Below are 18,308 nucleotides of genomic sequence, written 5' to 3'. Positions count from 1 at the left end.
TACAGTGTGTGTGTGTGTGCTTTTGCTTAAAAATCACATATTTTCCTATAGGAAATATATCTGGGGGCTCTATCCTCCTTTTGATGCAGGGAAGATTAAAGGCTCTGATTCTATAACACTTATATATCTGATTAGCCCACCAAATACAGTGGGACTATGCATGTACATAGATATGTATGTGCATAATTTTTTGCAGGATCAGGGCATATATGTATAAAGTCTGTTAATTCCAACAGGATTTTATTGGTGGTGGGGATTGTTGGACTGATATATCTGATTTATTCTAGCTGTAATTTAAATGTACACTTTATCTACCTGGTCATAAAGTTGATTATACAACATTAAAATGGCCTGGACAACACCAACTACTTCAATAACTAATAATAATAAATCCAAGTAGGCTGGTCTAATTTACAGCCAGCAACCAAAGGCCCTAGCATATGGTCAAGAGTTGAGTCTCCACACCTGAAACCTGCACAACTTTCAGGAATTGTGCGGATTCCAGGAGATATTCTGCAGGAGGCAAGAGGCACTTGTGCAGATGCTCCTTGCATCCGTGCTGCTGCCCAGCTTCACTGGTCCCTGGTAATTCAGCTCTTGTGTTTTCAGGGTCTTCTCTCTTCATAAAAGTGAGTTATCAGGCAGTATTAACCTGTGCTGCTTTCCCTTGATGCTTCGGGCAAAACATGGTTTGAGCCCAGCCAGTCCCACCTGTCTTTTAAACTTCAGCTATATTAAGCTGGAACCAGGCCGAGTTCATATGACCAGAGAGAAGAGCATACCTCATAGAGCCCTGAGGCTCCAGTCTCACAATCACAAATAGTCATGGAGGGAAACATGGAGCTATTAATGCTTGTGTCACTCATCTTTGCCGAGTGTCTAACAAAACACTACATAGGAAGTGTATGTACTGCAGCTGCATTTAGTGCAGGCACCTGAGCTGAAGCCCCCCCTTCAGTATAAGAGAGAGTGCGTGGTTCGCAGGGTGTTCACTATTAGAACCCTAGACTTTTGGAACTCTCTTCTCCCCCAGGTTTGTAACAAAGTGAAGTGTTGGCTTTCAGGGCAACCTCCAAGGTCTACCTTTCTCTTTGCCTCAGGATGAAATCAGTGTTGGGCAGGGCTGATGTGGGATTCTAGGGACTGTGTGTGAGGCTGATTAATTTCACTTATATTGATGTTGCTGAGTATTTGAATCGATTGGGGGAATTGATGGATCTTTTAATTTTTGTGTATTTTAAAAAAAATTTTCAATAGCGCCTACACATTAGTGCTAACATAAATCTAGATGAAGAAATAAATAATAAACATTTTCTGAACATCACTGATCAAGTAAAGTAAGGAAAAATAAAAATGTATTTATAGAAAAATGTTCACTTTTTAAAATATTGCAGTGACAAACTATGTATCTTTGCTGGAAGCTTTTATAGGCCACTCTGCCAAAGCAAAACACAATTTCATAATAACACTATTTTATTGCCAAAATGCTGGGTTAAGATCATTTACTCTGGTTCATTTTAGATTACAAAGCAGGCAATTTTCTTAACAATTCTTTCCAATTTCTTTTTTCTATGGTGATTCCTTCATATAACATTAACATGAATACATTCCACAGTGCCAGATGTTTACAGGAAAGTGACATAGCATCTCAAAAAGCAAGCAAAAAAAAAAAACAAACTCATTGCAGTTAGATTGGGGGCTAGAATTCCAAGGTGCTTGCTATAGATTTCAGATTAGGTATAGTATTTCCATAATTTATAAGATTCAAATAAACAAAACCTGTTTCTTACCCCTCTTTCCAGAAGCATATCTCGGAAATGGGCAATGCGTTCTTCTAAAGGAAGAATAATCTGATGTGCTGATGTTTTCACAATTTTCTCTTTCACGTCAACCTTCTCCTGATCAGCATTCTGGGGAGCTTCCGTTCTTTAAAAATGTAAGATATGAATGGTTCAGTAAATACACTGTGTATCCCTCTACTTTCTCTAGAAAACACTTTAGGAAAGAGGTTTAAAGCAGGATTTCTTTGTAAAAAGTATGTAATATTGACAGCTAATTAGCTAAATCTAATCTTTGGTATTTAATTAATAAAATAGAATTGTTCTTGAGGACACTTCATTGAAGATGAGGACAAATATGTATATTGAAGTAAAGTATTTCTGTGTGGTCAGAGCACATGATTGAACATGAGACATTACACCGCGCTTCAAGTGATGGGAAAACTACTATTCTCCGTTATGTTTGACAATGAGTGAAGATTTCAGAGTAGTGACTAGAGAAAATAATCTTACTGCTTTTGAGCTTAAAAATCAATGCTAATATTTATTTTAAGCTCCCAAGAGTCCCTTAAATTCACTCCTAGAGGAAACGGTTTGACATATTGTTACATGTACGCAACCTGTAATGAAACATCGGTGAAGAGTGCCTCTATCAGTGTAAAAAAACTTTACAGACATTTATAATAATTTTCCAGGATGACTTCATTTTAGAATAAATAGCTGCTTCCAAGGAACTAATTACCACTTTGCTTTAAAGATTCAGTGGAGGATGACAGACATTTAGCATGACTGTGTTGATTGCAGGAGATAACATGAAATCATGAACATTTTTACTTAAATGTATATCAATAAGATATTAAAAATACATGGACAGATTTTCATCAGGTGTAAATATGCAGGGCTCTCCGAAGGGGGGCACAGGGCCTGGGGCGGGAAGTGACAAATCCGTCACTTCTGGGACCAACTGCACTGACCAATTGCACCGGCCCACAGGGTCCCCCAAAGTGCGGGGCCTGGAGCGGTCACCCCCATTCGCCGTACCCAAGGGATGGCTCTGTAAATATGTATAGTTCCCTTGGAACCACAGGAGCTACACCAATTTACACCTACTGAGGATCTGCCCCATATATTTTTAACTTAGTCTAGTGATCACTAAAATTACCATTAAAAACTCCAGACCAAAGCAAAACAAACAACAAAACAATGCAGATTCAGGACTGGAAACTAAAATTCACTATTTTTCTACTGTGTAAGTGCAGCACTGGTAGTACAAGCTCTGCCTTAACACTGGCTTTGTGAGGAGCAGCTCCAGCAATAGGCTAATTAGAAACTAAACTTCAGCTCGAACTTGTCAATAGCTCTGTCAATAGCAGTTTTGTTTGTTATGAAGCAGATATTTGTCCACATGGACAAAAGTGAAACCATAAACTCATGTCACAAAGTCCACTGAACATCTGTGAGTATAGAATGACTTTTGGTCTCTACTAATAAGTTGGATTACAGTGGCAGATGAATCCACGGCTTTAGTGTGGACCTGAACATCCATAATTGAATTGTGGAAGTATAGATCTAGACTCAATTTTTTTGTCTTATTCCCATCTCTACTATCAATATCCTGACCTATGTTTAAAAAATAAGGACCAAAAGATGTGATAATATTGGCCAAATTTTTCAGACCTCAGTGCTACACTAAGGCACTTTCATTTTAGGCACCTTAATCAAGGTGACATGATTATCAGGGGCACTGCAGTTCTCACTGAAAATATAACTAACTTTCTGCATCCAAATTTGAAACTGTTGAACATCAGGTAGAGGAGGGAGGAAATAATATCCAAAGTGCTTTAACTTGCACAGTTTGAAAATGGAAAAAGTTAAAATATTATTTTCATTTAATAAATTCTATCAGTCACTAATGCAATATGAGTCCTACCATATTATCTCCCTTCTATCAATAACTGCATTGTACTTAAATCTTACTAAAATTGTATTATATAGAATTAGCAGTTTCAAAGGCATCAAATTGTTACTCTTCATATTATTATTGTGATTTTTATATTGTGTTAGCAATTTTCATTTTCCCTAAATCATACTATTTCATAATATAATCCATGAACCTTCCATTCTAGTTTATAGTATCCACACAGAAATTTTTCAAGCTGAAACTGATAGAAATCCACAATGCTACTCAATCAGCTAAGACAGCAGGAGAGACTGTTTCTCCTTTAGTTTGGTTAATTGAAAACGATCCTTAAAATCAGTTGGATTTTTCGTTTATTCTCAAACCAAAAACTACAATAAAGGAAACAAAGTAGTGACACAATGCAATCAAATATGGAAATTCATAGTTAAAAACACACATGAAAAGTCTATTTTACTTTTTACTTTATTCCTATCATAGTTTTTGAAGCCTACAAATCTCAAAATAGACAGGAAGTATTTTTTTTTACATAGAATTCTGTTTCTTATTTGTACTGGGATTTGCAGATGAATATTACAAACTTTCTATGGGGACAAGAATCACAGTGAAAGCTGTCATTCCTGATAGGGGATGAATCTTTCTAGATTTCTACACTTTCCAAATTATCGCATCTGATTGACCTTAATATGCTCTTTGGATTACATTCTGACCAAATACAGCAAGATAGCAGATGGGACTCAGTTTTGAAGATGACCAATTAAAACCTATGACATGAATGGTGCTGATGAATTTTTAAAGTAGACCAAGGCCTTAAGGCAAAGTTGGTAGGCAAATATAGTTGTCTGTATTTAAAAAAACCCTGATCTTAAACCCATGCATTTGGAGTTACAATCTGGACTCCTAGAGCCTTTAAAATCTAGTGTAAAAATGCATTGGATCTTCTAAGCAGATAAAGGTATTAAGACATATGCTGCCTTAGCTTCCACTGAAGTAAATGGCAGCCATGTGGTAATCCAGAGACTGAATAGGTCACACTACATTGCACATTCTGTCACATGAGAACTGAAAATTTTTCACACGATCTCACAGAAACAATGCAGTAGATGTACTCACAATTGCCCCATATTATTAAGCAATTAAGAATAGGCAATTTGAAGACATTACAGATAAACTCCTGCTTCTAAGTAATTTGACTCTTTAGGAGAAAAGAAAGATTTTGCCGCCTTTGCATACAGTATAATTATTGTATTGCTTGAGTAAGTATGTGGCCTGCATACTTTAAGTACTATAATTAAACTGTATTTAAATGCAAATTAAACTACAGTAAAAGGTACAGAGCTTCTTACAGACAATAGCTTGTTGAATCCCAAACTACTGAACTGTAAGTGTAGATTCAGGACTGGAAATATGAAATAAGGAAATATAAAATAGACTTGATCCAAAGTCTGTTGCAGTAAAATGGGTGTCTTTCCATTCACTTCAGTGGATCAGGCCTTAAACCAGCTATTGAAAATATATTACCATTGCAAAAAACAATGAGAGGAAGAGAATTAGAGTGTGAAGTATAAACCAGTTCTGCTAATGTGCACCTGACCTGTCCATGAGAAAATCAGGAAAGGCAACAGACATAAATATACAAGGTTTAGCAAACTTTAACATATATATACAGTATACAATATACTTGCTGAGCACTAAGTATAATGAATTATGGTTTAATTTTGATGAAAGTGAATATTAGCTTTAGAATAAGACTTTCTTTGTATCAAATGATTTATTGTGTGTCAAATGAATAATATAATTTACTTAGGTAAGTTTACTTTCACTGATGGAAAATAACTGAAAATTCAGTGAGGAACAGGGCAGGTTTTCCAAACCATTATGTTTATGTTTATCACACTCAACCAAATTTGACATAGTAATTATCGAATAGGTATTTCCTACAACATGTAGCTACAAGTCTATTGGCTGGGGCACAAGGTATTTGGGAGTTCCCAAGTTCAATTAACTGTTCTGCCAGACTTCCTGTGTGAGGCTGGACAAGTTACTCTGGGGCAGAGTTAGGCTCAGTGTTGCAAAACTAACTTTAGTTGCTGTACCACCTAATTGAATCCACAGTCCTGAGTTACGTGTCCAACTCCCTATACAATGCATGGGGAAAGTTAAGCTCCTAAGAATAGGAATCACTGAAGCCAGCATACTGAGTGGGGAGCTGCCTGAGCTAGCAAATAGGTGTAGCCCGGTGGGCTAGCTTACCTCTTTTATAGTCACTGCTTTGTATTATATTCTGCTTTATTACAGTCATCAGTACTGCAAGGAACTTGCATCCTGTAAGACATTGGCTTCAGCAGTTGGCATGAGGCTTGAGGCCTATTAATTTTGGCATAAATAAACTTAGGTAACCCCTACATTTTGGGGAACTGGAAGTAGAGAAGAGGGAATTTTGTCCATAATGATAGTCAGCCAGCCACAGAAACATGAACACACACCAGCTTCTGGAAGGTTTTGGATGGATCATCCAACTGCAAGAGTGCCATGGGAACGAATTGATATATATGATAATGGAGTGAAATCACAAATATACTAACCTATAGAAAAAGGACACTTTAACATTGGTAAGGGGAGGAAATACAAATAAGGAAGAGGGAAGAAACCCCCACTGAATATGTATTAGACATGGTAATGTCAGCGTAACATACTATAAAAGTGGCATCCCCACCTGTGGGCAGTAGGAGAGAGAGATGTAGCCCTTGGGAGGGACCAGATCGATGGCCACTGGTGAAGATGAGGAAGGGGATGGTGATGAGGAAGAAAATGGCTAACATTTCAAGTTGTTCTGCAAGGAATGGTGTGAGTATGGATGTTCAGATGTACTTTCTGTATTCCATCTATCTACCTTACTGAGTTAGAGTGTGTGTGTGACTTTGCTAAACATATTAATAACTTATTTATTTGTAAAAATAAAAGAGATCCTATAGTATGAGTGTTGCACCTGTGCACATCGGGGTTCTCAACTGTATAATATTCTAATAATACTGGGCCTGATATCGGGACAAGAACCTGTCTTCCCTCAAAGTGATAACTTGGATCTCTCATATAGATCAGGCTACATAGGAAATGTGGAGAACAGAAGTATGGCATAAACTCCACCCCTCAAAGGGAGTAGGAGGAAAACACTTATCTCCACTTGGGACTCATAATCATCCATGAATCTTCTCCTGGAGGTAAGCATCTAAGTCAGGTCTGTCCCCTCTCACCAAAAAAACAACAAAAAACAAAACAAAACAAAAAGTTGTTGTAGTAGTGCTCCCCCTAATAGCCCAGCGGTTAGGGCACTCACCTGGGCTGTTGGAGAATCAGGTTCAAGTTCCTGCTCCAATTAATAAGTATTTTATACAAAGTGGAACAGCCTCAACAGGCGAAATGGAGAGACATCCACCCCAGAATACCCCATAAGACAGTAGTTAGGGCACTCACTTGGGAGGTATTGGGAGACCAGAGTTCAAATGCCTGCTCTGAATCAGGCAGAGTGAGTATTTGAACCTGTGGGTATTCTCCACATCCAGGTATCAGCTCCAACCAGTGGGCTAAGGGGCATAAGAAGGAGGGGCACCCCCACAAGCCAGGAATGCCTGGTGGGGCTTACATATTCCAAGAAAGGACTATCTATTTAGGAGCCCAATTATCCTCTCACTTACAACTGTATGGCAATATCTCCAAATGAGTTGCCATAGCCTTACACTTATATGAAAGGCAGAACCAAGACTACCGAGCCAAATTGACCTCTTCATTCTGGACTCTCTGTGCTACTCAAGCAGCTGAAAAGGTGTATAGTCTTAATTGGGTGGAAAAGGTAGAGATGGCTCCAACATCACCCACCCTTAAAGGCTCTCATGCTCATGCTATTCTTGGGTGGCATAACAGGCTTATAGCTAGCTGGTATATTTAGAGAAGCCCAGAGACTACTGGAAAATATGCCAGAGCTGGAGACAATATAGAACTAGAACCAGGATTAGACGCTGCAATTGGTTGTTCTGTGGCCCACCCCTCTCCAACAGCACAAATGAGAATCTGAAATAATGAACAATAATATCCTCATGCTTCTAATAAGTTTATATCTGAGGCCTTACTACAAATATAGGTAGAAGGACTTTCCAATGGCATATACATGTCATGACCTCCAACCCCTAAGAATCTCATTCATAACCCAAGTATTATGGCAGGAGAGCTTGTTAGGAGTGTTAACTATTTCAAAATACTCAACAAACTTTTAAAGGGGGAATAACTGTACTATACCTTTATCAATACAGATTCCACCTGGCCCTTATGTGGGCTCACAATGTGAGGGAGGGAGACTATCAACCAATACTATGAGCAGCCCAAAAGCGTGCTAGCCACAATTCCTGATGTAAGCGGGGGAATGGTCCCGCTATTGTGGGGAACTTTCCTGGCTTCTGCGCTACCCCGGTGAAGTGGGCTGGCGAAAGGATCTGAGTCCTCGCTCCCACTTCCTTTACCCAGAGGCCTCCCTGCCCTTGAGGACTCCCCTTCCATTCTCCTGTCTGGCAGAGTCCTCGTAACCCCAACAAGGCTGGGCCCAGGATTCCCAGGGGGCTCAACCCCCAATCCTGCTGTGGTCACCCAGGACAGGGGCTAGGGTGTCCCCACTCTAGGGTACTCTCTTTGCACTGCGCACCTCCCTGACCCACTGATCACATCATACAATTTAAAGCAAATACAAGTTATTTAATTAACAATTAATTTTAAAAAAGAATAAGGAAAAATGGGAAAGGTTAAAGGAAAACACATCACCCCACTCTGTGGCAGGGACCATCACAAACAGTGTCTCTGGACATCAGGGCACTTCACAGTCTGTTCCTTGTAGGTCCCAGGCCTCCTTCTCAGGCCCTGGCTGTGCTGCAGGGACGCTGCGGGTCAGACAGTTGCTCTGGCGGTGGCCACACTCTCTCAGGCTCTGGGTGGCAGGACCCTTCTCCCCAGTGTCACCCCTGCTCTGTCAGGGTTATGATCCCCCTCCAAGTCTGGCCTGCAGAGCCTGTTGGCTGAGGCGTCTCCCTGTGCTGGGCCCACTGCCCAGGGTCCCCCTCGCGCTCCCCAGCTGCTCACCGCACCCAGCTCCGGACTGCTCCAGCCCCAGCTCCGCACTGCCTCAGCACGGCTGCTGCTGCTGCTCTGCCTCCAGCTCCCTGGGCTGCTTCTCTGGCCTCTCTGGCTCCAGTTGTACAGCTCTGCTCCCAGGGCAGGTCTGCTCTGCAGGCTGCTTCTGTGACTCTGCTTTGAGCTCTCACCTGCTTCCTGGGCTGCTTGTCTGGCCCCTCTGGCTCTGGTTGCTGCAGCTCTGCTCCCAGGGCAGGTCTGCTCTCTCTGGACTGTGCTCTGGCTTTTTGGGTTGCAGCTCTGCTCCCAGCAGCTTAGCTTGGGCCCCTGCTCTCGCCTTAGCTCATCCCCACCCTGTCAGACCCAGGCAATTCCAGCTCACATGGAGGACGGGACCCACCCTGGCCTTCTGTCTCTTTGATTAGCCTGCCCGCCCTGTCAATCAGGCTGACCTGGAGCATTGGCCTCTAGCCATTGTTCCTGGGGACTGTCAGTCTCATGGTCCTGATTTGCCATCGATCCCTCCCCTTTTAGTGCTGGGAGCTGGCAACCAAAACACCCCCACTGAATGTTAGTAAGGGGATAACAGTCCCCTTACACTGACCTTGTGCTCAAGTGAACAGGGACAGCTCCCACCGTACTACCCCGATGGCACACACAGCCCAAAGGGAACAGGGAGTAGGTGGAGCCATGACTCTTTTGCCATTACCCACAAGCCAGTGGAGCTGGCTGTGTTCATAGAATGAGGGATGGAGAATATGCTACAGCCTTCTAAGTAAGAAATTTGTAGGAGGCATTCTGCTGCCTTGAGAATGCATCCTTATGCTGTCTCTGAGACAAGGTATTAATGCCCCATCTCTTACTATAGGGCAGGCTATGTGTCATCATTTTAAAATAAATTCTCCTTTCAGCTACAGAACATCTTGTACACATAAACATGCTGGCATAGGGAACCCATTGCTCTTAAGCAGCTGTATTTCAGTTCCAGGTGCTGCTGGCTTTTCAGTGGTTCCTACTGCTGCAGAAGCAACAATTATCAGCTTGAGGATACATAAATTTCCTTGTTGAAGCAATTACCTGGAGAGACTAGAAATATATAGAAGGAACATTTGACGGGCTTTCTATCATCAGTGGGGTACACAGAATACCAGAATAATGACTAGTACTACAAGAAAGTCACCTGGAACATTCTCTTATGTATCTAATTAATTAAAAAAACTAATATAAAAGACAGAAATAGAACTAAGAAAGGAAGATAAACTCCATTTTATGAAAAACTGCAGTTTATTTCTTAGAAAATTCTTTGAATGCTTTAATGTCATAGATTTGCAGCTACAGTCCAAATGTTGATATATTTAAAATATATATTTAGACTAAATGTCCTTAAAGTAATTGTTGAAATGTTAGCTTTCTAAAAATCCATGTAAGTGCTGATTTTCCTGTAGGATAGTTTGACCATGTCAGGAATTCCTTATATGTTACTAGAAATAAAGTAAAATTCAAAAGGATACTGCTTAAACCATATAGTAATTTGTGCATGTTTGTATGACTACTGAGATATCAATACATTAGGGAGGTCAAATCATTGAGGGATTGGAATCACAGCAATGAAGTTTGAAGGACTACTAAATTTTTTAGCCAAATACTATTCTGTTTACTTATATGAATCATGTAAATAATGTCTTTGATTTATTCCTTGTGAGAGTAAAGCAACCATTCCTCATCAGGACAGTTATTTTTAAAAAGTGGAAAATTGTAGGGCTCTCAGTGTCTTTTAAGATATGTGTATATCTTGTTGCAAATTTCAAATATGATAAAAATTGCACTATTTGTTACACTTGTGCAGTATATTGTTTCAGGCAAGAGTGAGAAAACCTTGCTATCAAATTCAAAATTCAATGTTTAGGCAGTGTATTTTATAGACGGTATGTAATGCACTTTTACTAGGTGCTCTTTTGACTTCTACTGCTATGTAAATTTACTCCTGATAGCAGTCTCTGTTGCTTGTGAATCAAAATACGCTTAGAGTAAAGAAAAAAAGAAAGATAACTTGCCATCCTTTATGTACAATTCACTATAGGCAAAATTCATTTGTGGTGTGGATAGCCAATATAAAGCACTCTACAGTAATTATTCATCACACTGGAGCTTCCCTGGTCCTTGCTCACTCTGTGTTTGCAGTGGAAGTGGTCTCTGTACTGGCTGCACCATGAGATCTGTGATGGAGGAGATAAGCCAGAGGAGCTATATTTATGCAAGTGATGCAGACATGCTGCCCTAGCGCATTGAGAGCGGAGGGCTGTGCGACAATTCAGAGGTCTGGGCCCCTAGGTGTGGGTCTGCATTTGACTGCCTCAACCTGAATGACATTTATGTATTTAAAACAAAAATATGTATTTCATGGACTTTGCAAGGAAAATATAGACAAAAAGGTAGGTCAAATTTGGGGTCTCTCAATTTTGACAGTGCCCTTTTGAATGTAAAGAAGATAAGAGACCATAAAAGAGTCACCTTTTAAAAGATGAATAAATAATGGCAATCCAACCAACATGGGACAAATAATCTCTATTCACAAGTAGGCAGTGGAGGAGTCACTGTTTGACCTCATGACATTCTGGGTAGCAAATTTTTTATGATCAACACACAGGAATGGAATAAATATGGTTTTCTTGAGATTGCTAAAGAACAGTCGCTGCGAGGAGTTCTTGGAACTTTTAGATCGGGCATATTAACAGCCAGAGGTTTTAACACTTTCCCACCCTATCTTTTAAAAAACCCATCTTACTCGAACGTTGAAAATATTCACTTACACTGATATAATGAAGCTATGACCTATTGAAGAACCAAAACTGACAATGACTTCTATAAGGGCAGGTATAATCAAGAGGAACTCCAATGAAGTCAGTAAAACTACAGTGGTAGAAAAGCAGCATAAATGAAAACATAATTAGCCCCACAATGTCCATCTTGGAAATGTAGAAACACTTTGTCTCCGCTGTTCAAAATTGGCCCAAAGCATATCAGTTGACATCTATACAGACTCTATTATGCAGGCAATCCTTATGCCATCTTATATAGAACCAGCAGTGTTGGAAATAACTACTGTTTGGGGTAGGAAATAATTCCTCACTAACCATCCTCCAGAATACATTTATTCCCTATTTTATTTTATTTTTTGCAAGGAACTATTTTTGTCCTGTTCTGGTATGGCATGTGCAAAAGGATATTGGATGAAGACAAATCCAACAACACGTAGCAGAAACATCTTGAAATATAATTTAGGGCCCAAATTCTCTGCTGGTTAAACAGGAATTGCTTTGATTGAGTTTTGCCCAGTTAAACCAGCAGAAAATTTGACTCATTGAGTGAAATCCTGGCCCCATGGAATTCAATGGCAAAACTCCTATTGATTTCAGTGGAGTTAGGATTTCATCTAATGTTTTTAACAGTCATCATCTTTCTTGAAAGCTTAATTTAAACATTTATTTGTTCTGATGTAAACAATTTCCAGTTACAAAACAAACAGATGGTATGTATGGAAAATGGCTCTTCTGAAGCACAAGGGTGAATAGACATCTTGAGGATTGCTGTCACCGTTGATGCATACAGATGACATAAATTAGTTTCTTCTTAGACTTTGGCTTCCTTACAGAACATATGAATTAAGAAAGAATAAAACTTACTTATTTCTCTTGATTTTGGTGCTATGGTCATCACTTACTTCCTCTGGACAAGAACTATCACTTTTATCTGCTAAAAAGAAATGCATAAAATTGGAATTATTAGACAGTTACTATATACATGAGAATAAAAGTCTTAGAAGTCCCCCTTCACTTGTCCTTTTGTTCTGATACTCATAATATTGGCTAATTTCTGCAATGATTTTTTTTAGCTTTACAAGATACTTCATAAAATCCGCATAGGTGAGCTCATCAAAACAGAGGGATAAATACCAAAAAATGACACTTTTCTTATTTTTGCTCTGAAGGGCTTCTCACTGTACATTTGTGATTGTTTAAATATCACATTTGGCTGATAAACTGAAAAAAATATAACCACAAAGATGTTTCTGTTACATTGTTATTTCAATCCTGACAGGGTGAATGATTTGAGAATGCTCACTTCCATCACAACTGCTTCCTTTTTCCTATTTTTCATTCCCATTTACTGAAACATAATGCTGCTTTCTTGTTAAATCTGACACACTGTATGGGTATGGAAACAAAGATAAGCAGATATTGTGGACTCTCAAACTCACAATGTACCAAAACCTACTTTGGCCTTTGAGGGCTTTGAGATGAGGTTGTAATTCATAATGAATGTGAAGGTTATTGAGAGGACATCTATTTTTACAATTTCAAGTACTTCATTGTTTTTTTCATATACAAATTACAATCTCCAAAGTAACAGTGCTCTGAATTCAAATGCACTGGCTACCAGAATTTACTTCCACTCAATGCCTACGTTGATTTTTGGAGTTTTAAGCAGTTTACTGGGAAAAATATCATCCTATATGTACTGAGCTCCTAGTATATTTAAACAACAGGAAGACCAACCCTGAGCCTCTCTGCAGCAGACTGCCAATCCTGAAATTCTATGTGATATGAACACAGAACACTATGATGAGATTAAAAAAAACACAATTTCATTTGTGACTTTAAAAATAGATCTGAATCCAGATTTCCAGATCCACAGCCTTACATTGACCCTTAGGGCTTGTCTACACTACTCGTCAGATCGGCGGGCAGTGATTGATCCAGTAGGGGGTGATTTATCCCATCTAGTATAGACAGGATAAATCGACCGCTGAGCACTCTCCCATCGACTCTGGTACTCCACCAGAATGAGAAGCACAAGCGACGTTGACGGGAGAGCATCAGCTGTTGACTTACTACAGTGAAGACACTGCAGTAAGTAGATCCAAGTACATTGACTTCAGCTACGCTATTCATGTAGCTGAAGTTGCATATCTTAGATCGACCCAGCACGGTAGTGTAGGCAAGTCCTTAGAGCATAATCCTAGCCTCATTGAAGTCAGTGGCAAAACTCTGACTTCAGTGGGGTCAGGATTTTACCTCTAAAGCCTACACTAATTAACATATAAATAGTAGTATGATTTCTTAAACTATATTTAACAATATATATTATTAATTATTTTAAACCAGTAAGTCCTTTGTATTTGTGCTTAATACTAAATTTACATTATGGGTCAAATCCTCCTTATATTGAGGCCAATTGGAATTTGGCATTTTACTTCAAAGGGAGCAAAGTCTAGTCCTTGACTGTTTTTGTCTCCTTGTTTTAAGGAATATTGATTGTGTTTCAATGAACAGAACATAAACCAAACTACAGCATAAGGGAGAACTACAGTAATATAAAAAGCCTCAAAAACTCTGATCACAGGTATTTGGAGGTTAAGGACAGGAGCAGAAACCCTAACAGAAGGAAATATATACCAGATTACAATTATTTAAACTCTGCTGACTACAGAGTAAATTCAGGGGAAACAAAAATGAATGGCACTTTAAAATAAAAAGGCTATGGCCTTTATAATACTTATAAATACATCAGCACAAGTATCATGAATATACTTTGATATATGGTAATGAACCTAAGTATTGTTTTCAGTATCAGTACAATGCATGAAGATAGTTATCCATAGCTGCTAAATTCTTCTATAGAGAAGCCTCCATACAAAACAATTTAGGGACTCAGAAAATAGAGTAAAATAATACAGTCTTGCTATTTTAAAGCCATTAATCAGTAGCTATTCATCCTGCTGAGACAGCAGTGATCTTAACTTTAATAAATTCCTAAGAGAGTAATATGTAATCTTTTAACAGCGTACTTAATGTTGCTTTCAAAGAGAATTCAAGTTAAAAATGACCTGAGGTTCAGGGCTGATTGGGCAAGCAGAATCGTATTTCTACAAAATGGCACCTCTAGTAAAAAAAAACCAAACCATGCTCAGCAGGCATCTATGCCAAATAAAAATCAATTGTCTCTTATCTGAGTTAAGCTTCAACATGCTAGCAAACATCTTAGACTGAATATCTACAAAACACTTTATCATGCCATAGATAGCCCTCCCAGAGTTGACTAGAAGATACATACTGCAAATGTTATTAATCTCAATGTGAGACCATGTTTCTTGAATAAAGAAGGTAGGGAAAGCAAGTAGAAAGAATATGAGTCCTGTCTGAAGTAGTAAGATTATTCTACTCTACATCTGAATAGGGCAAGGAAAAATACTGATCAACAACAGTCCAATACTATGCGTAGTTCTGAAGCAACTGAAAGTTGGATATATAAAATCGACTGAAAAATAGTTATAAGACCCCATCTAGTTCTCTAAAGAAAGCCATCTCTCTGTTAATCGTTGCTATGAAACAGATATATAAACTGTAAATCTAAGAAACCTAGCAGAGGTCAAAAAAGCTAACAGAATATTAGGAACCATTAGGGAAGAGATCGATATTAAGGCAGTAAATATCATAATGCCACTATATAAATCCACCTTTGATACTGTGTGCAGTTCTCGTTGCCCCATCTCAAAAAATGTATATTAGAAATGGAAAAGGTACAGAGAAGGGCAACAAAAATGATTAAGGTATGAAACTGCTTCCATATGAGGAGAGATTAAAAAGATGACTGTTCAGCTTGAAAAAGAGACAATTGAGGTGAGGGGGCATATAAGAGAGAAGACAGGATACTGGGTTGGATGGACCATTGGTCTCACCCAGAATAGTCATTTTTATGTTCTTATAGTGTATAGTTACTGTATGCATTTTAGAAAGAAAAAAATCTGAAATCAAATTAGAGTGTAGTATTATTTTTATGTTGTTTCTGATGCACAGCCTCATCTCAAACTCTCCTATCGTCCTGCTTGTCTTACTCACTTGAGTTATCCTGTTAACTGCAATGGGACTACTTGCTTGAGTAAGTTGTGCAAAATCTTTCCCAAAATGTTTAATTTAAACACCACCTATGCAAATTTTAAGTGGCAAACTCTGCAACACAAGACAGAAACTATCCAACATCTCCCACAAGGAAATAAAAATCAAGTATGGTACTATTATTGGGCCCAACTGCAGGATCATATTCTTGCGAGATGAGGGACCAGAGGAAAAAAAAATCTAATAATGGATTTATAACTTGAGAAACAATATTACTTGATTATAATCACTCTGTATAGTATTAAGAAGGAGTGCTACACTAAATCTGATGGACTGTCAAGCTTAATTCTAACTAGTTCATTAATTCTTTGCAACACTGAAAAAATATCATCACATTACTAGTGTTAAGTTGGTTAAGGATTCCATGATGACAAAGAAAACATCACTCATTATTTTATAAAAATAATTTAATTTATAAGTAAACTTAATAAATATATTCCACTGGTCTGAGACAATGTTTTACACATCTATTTAATAGACCTGTACTAATATATTTGCCTGAATATTAATGAAACCAAATTTCTTGCTGAATTCTTGAGGAAAGAGGGTGGATCAATTCATATTTGTTTTTGAATATGGCTCCTGTCCAAATATAAGAGCTAAATATGAAACAGAAAACAGTTCTCTGTGCATAAAAACTGCCTTTCTATTCAGCTAAAAAAAAAAAATCCCAATGCCTGATTTCAATATTATGGGGCACCACAGGCAGTGTTGTCAAAAGAGATCGAAAAATCATTCAATTAGGGTCCTCCTCTCATCCCAAACTGCCTGGAGTGTTTTCTCTGTGACAAGAATTCTTATATCTAGTTCTATCTATAAGGTTTCAATCTCTCTTGCTACTGGCTGAATGAGAAGGAGTAAGCCAAGAGCACAGCCTTTGGCTGGAAACAAATGGAGGTTAGGGAAGGCATTGGCCTGAGGCCATGGTTTTCTTTTCTTGGTTTCTTATATGTGCCAAGTTCCATTTTTCAGTAGGCTGTTCTGTGTGGGAGGACAATGACAACAACTCTACTGAATCCCTGGTGCAGGTTTCATTCCAACCAACTTTTTAAAAGTACATGTTTCAATAATAAGTTGGTAATAACTTAACCTTGCCTCATTAGTCTGTGGGACTTTTAGTCAACTGGTCCCTTTCTGGCAACCACTGGACTACTCAGATGGTTACTATGGAGTGGAATGGACATTATATGGACATTTATGGTGGTATTGCTTTTGCCCTGGTGTATGGGACCTGTAAGGCTTATCTCTTGTTTAGTTTTTTTTAGGTAGGAATGGACAAGAAAGAAGGGATATTGGTACAATTTCATCCATAAAAAAGTTTGACTTTATTCATATCAGAATTTTAGACCAAATAGTAGATGCCCCATTCTGCCTTGTATCCAATACACTCTCTTAAAAAAGCAAAATATTATTGCTCATAACCTCAGTAGCCTTTCCTGGCATTCCATTGGGTGATAATTTTTCTAGTTCATTTACATATTCTAATGATCTGGGTGGTTTTATGACTTTGGATACACAAATTGAAGTAGACACATGTTTCTGAACACACCGTTCCAATATATGAAAATGTCATTGCCTATAGAAATAAGATGACAAAAATCCTCAAAAATCTTTGAAAAGAGAAAGGGATATCATGGTTGGTATCTGATCACAATATGATTCAGTGGAGTAATGATACATAGCACCAACAAAATAGTGCTATTGTCAAAATGAGTTACAGCAGAGACTCTTACTTACAAGAAATGACAGGTGAAGGATATGCCCTCTTATATGTATTGTCTGATCTTAAAAAGTTAAAGTCTATAAATTGACCATAAGCTTTGCTGTTAATGATTTGTACTTTGCCTGTAAAGATCAGTAGGAGTTGAACACATGTCTGCAGGGCTACTGGGCAAACAACAGCCCCACATTGCTACCCAGCTGTAACCTGGTCACTTCCTGTCACCCACAATCCAGAGGTTCAACACCATGGGAAGTTTAGCCTTCAGTGGTCTGACTGACAGTGGTTTTAGCAATCCCTGATTGGCTCATTGTCCTGATAGAAACTCAGGGGAAGTATCAGGAAGCATTTAGGCAACAATGTGGATCCCTATCTAGCTAGCTGCCTGCCCTGACCCTCTGTTCCTGAACTCCTTGTATTGGTCTCAGCTCTGAGTTAGATTATAATTCCTGATTGATCCCTGGAATCCCAATACCTGACACTGACCCTCAGCCTGATTCTGATTATGGCTTGACCCTCAGCTTGACTCTTGACCCTGATCCTGGCTCTGATCCTTGGCTTCAATTCTGGAAACCCAAGCTCCTGCCACTAATCTTGCTTACCTTCGCCCAGGATCCTGACACTACCTAAATTGATATAATTCCAGCTTCTCAATTATGTTACAGTGGTGTGATGCTGGTGTAACTCCATTCAAGACAACTGAGTTGCACTAGTGTAAAGCTGGTACTGAGGGGTGGAGAATGAGGTCTTCAATCTCTAAGCAGCTGAGTATATTGTATTAAATCACACATTCCTTACCATGTTCATACTCCAACTCCTCC

General features: G+C 38.8%; 1 protein-coding gene across 1 annotated transcript in view; it reads right to left on the bottom strand.

Annotated features, from left to right (window-relative positions):
* TCERG1L (transcription elongation regulator 1 like) overlaps positions 1 to 18,308 on the bottom strand; it is a 220,228-nt gene that overhangs the window by 15,186 nt on the left and 186,734 nt on the right. The window contains exons 9-10 of the mRNA XM_050959457.1: positions 12,495 to 12,564; positions 1,791 to 1,926 (exon numbers count right to left, since the gene is read on the bottom strand). Coding sequence (XP_050815414.1) covers positions 1,791 to 1,926; positions 12,495 to 12,564 — 206 coding nt within the window. The remainder of the gene's footprint in view (positions 1 to 1,790; positions 1,927 to 12,494; positions 12,565 to 18,308) is intronic.

The sequence above is a fragment of the Gopherus flavomarginatus genome, chromosome 6, assembly GCF_025201925.1.
Source record: "Gopherus flavomarginatus isolate rGopFla2 chromosome 6, rGopFla2.mat.asm, whole genome shotgun sequence".
NCBI lineage: Eukaryota > Metazoa > Chordata > Testudines > Testudinidae > Gopherus > Gopherus flavomarginatus.
Note: the sequence above shows the minus strand (reverse complement) of the source record. Positions and strands in the feature narration are given on the sequence as shown.